General features: G+C 44.9%; 1 protein-coding gene across 1 annotated transcript; it reads left to right on the forward strand.

Moving 5' to 3' along the window:
- Positions 1-1,334: 1,334 nt before the first annotated feature.
- On the forward strand, positions 1,335-2,102 carry LOC146960488 (chromatin-remodeling ATPase INO80-like; the record flags this gene model as incomplete). Its single annotated transcript, XM_085772336.1, has 2 exons — positions 1,335-1,509; positions 1,892-2,102. Coding segments are annotated over exons 1-2 (244 nt in total), but the record flags the coding sequence as incomplete, so codon positions are not given.
- Positions 2,103-2,486: the final 384 nt, after the last annotated feature.

Consider the following 2,486-nt stretch of genomic DNA (forward strand, 5'->3'; position numbering starts at 1 on the left):
ACAGTGTTGGGTAGTAACGCGTTATTAGTAACGCCGTTACGTAACGCCGTTACTTTTTTCAGTAACTAATAACGTAATGCGTTGTTTTTTAAAATCAGGAACTCAGTTACCGTTACCAGACGCTGCGTTACTCCGTTCCTTTTGGTGAGGTTTTACAGCGGCACACACTTCCCATTACATTTTAGCGATCAATAAAGTTTCATTGAATTGAAAGAAAGACAGAGCACACTGCAACACTGTGAAAAACAAAGCGCTTGGTGGCCGCCCTCTAGCGTAATCTAACACGCTCCATGAAGAGGACTGGACAGGTCAGGGCATGACGGCGAGCTAAGGTAACGTAGCTAACGCAGCATCCGAGACCGAAGCTGTGTCCCGGTTCAGGCTGCAGCCCCTGAACCGGGACACAGCTGGAGAGTCACAGCGAGACACACAAGCCCCCGATCCACCCGAGCAGCAGCGGTTGGAGTCCGACAGACGGACGCCTGAAACGGTAAACACAGAGTGATCACTCTGGGTAAACACAGCTGCTCGATCGAAAGAAATTACCGCTGGAGTGAATTTAGTACTTTCCGTCATTAAACAGGTTCTTGAACGTAACTCGGTCAAAGTAGTATCCTCAAGATGTTTGCAGTTCTGTCATGCTGCTGTAGGCTACATGCTGACATCATGCAGCATGATGATGATGATGGTAACATTTTACAGATAAAAAACGTTTTTTCATCAGCATCAGTACAGAACTGAAATGAGGTTAGAGGGGAATTCAATCAACCTTTAGGGAGCATTGGGGAAAAAAAACGTTTTAAAGTAACGAAAAAGTTACTTTCTCAGTAACGCATTACTTTTTGGTTGAAGTAACTGAGTTACTAACGGAGTTACTTTTTTAACGAAGTAACTAGTAACTGTAACTAGTTACTGTTTTTCAGTAACTAGCACAACACTGATGCAGCATGAAAAATACGATTGACGCAACGCTAAATGGGAGTAATTCCTACACAATGTACCTTTAAGGTGTCACCCCAGACATTAAAAGTTCAATATCCAAAGGAAGGAATATCCAAAAGAAATCCAAATATTCATTGGAGATACCTTGTCATGGGGCAGAGTAGTTTAGATGTGATGTGAGGTCAGGGGGGGTCAGAGAAATCGTTAGAAATCATCCTCTAGGGACTATATCCATACCAGGTTACATGGCAATCTGGCCCCTGGTCATTAAGTTCTGGACAGACGGACAGGCCAAGCACACACTGACTCCATATAGCCGGTCTTAGGGCTTCAATTAAAACGAGAGCACCAAACTGAACGTGTCCCCCTCCCTCTGTCCTGCTGCTGCTCTGTGTGTCCAACCTGCAGAAGAAGAACAACGAGGAGTCGGAGAGCAAGAGGAAAAAGGAGGTGAACCTGGTCATCTCCCACGCGCCCTCGGCCGACAACTCCAACCTCTCTGCCGACGGAGATGACTCCTTCATCAGCGTGGAGATGGACTCGGCCATGCCCAGTCCCTTCAGCGAGGTGAGGGACTGAGTGGAGGAAGAGGAGGAGGAGGGAGCGATAGAACGTGACAGTGATTTATTTTGTAGTGGATTGTTAGTGGCTGCTTTGGCATGTATCCATAAACTCACTCTCTTGTTGTGCATCTTTTGCTTTTAAACTCTCCAACCCAACTTCCTCTTCCCATCCTCTGTCTCTTCCCATCATCTATTATTGATTCATCTCCTTCTATGCTTCTCTCTTTTATTTTTCTCCTCTATTACTCTTTCTTTATCTTTCTCTGTCTTTTTTTGTATTCCATCTTTTCCCTCCACCTCCTCTCTGTTCCTAGAACCTCTCCTCCACTCTTTCCCTTCACTGTACTGGCCCGATCTCTCCTGTTCCCCGTGGCGCTGACCCCCAGCCTGTGTGTGTGTCTGTGTGTGCTCCTGTGCGTGGTCAGATCTCCCTGAGCAGCGAGCTGCAGCCCGGCTCGCTGCCGCCGGACGCCGACGCCGACGAGAGCAGCAGCGACATGCTAGTCATCGTGGACGACCCGGTGTCCTCTGCGCCGCAGTCCCGTGCCACCAACTCTCCAGCCTCCGTGTCTGGATCAGTCTCTGACAACATGAATGGTGAGAGAACAATGGGCCTCATTCACGAACCGTTCTTAAGAACAAATTTGTTCTTAAGTCCTACTTACGAAGTTTTTACGAAGATTGTGGCATTCATGAATGTTTTCTTAACCAGAATTTGTTCTTAACTAAGAACAAAATCTACGAACAGTCAGGAGTATACTTACGCACTTTTAAGTGCTGAGATTTCTGCAAAAATAACCGATTTTAGCGTTTTCTTTTGTTCTGCAGTTGTATGATATTATATGATTTGAATAAGAATTATTTTCTTATCTTTTATGATGTTTTTAATAATCATATATATTAATAATAATAATTGACGAATCATTTCAGTCTCTTAAAAAACATTATAGACACTTAATTCATATCATTTTTTTCCCCCCT

The sequence above is a fragment of the Trachurus japonicus genome, unplaced genomic scaffold, assembly GCF_045865225.1.
Source record: "Trachurus japonicus isolate A0001 unplaced genomic scaffold, Traja_1.0 AP030305.1".
Classification (NCBI taxonomy): Eukaryota; Metazoa; Chordata; class Actinopteri; order Carangiformes; family Carangidae; genus Trachurus; species Trachurus japonicus.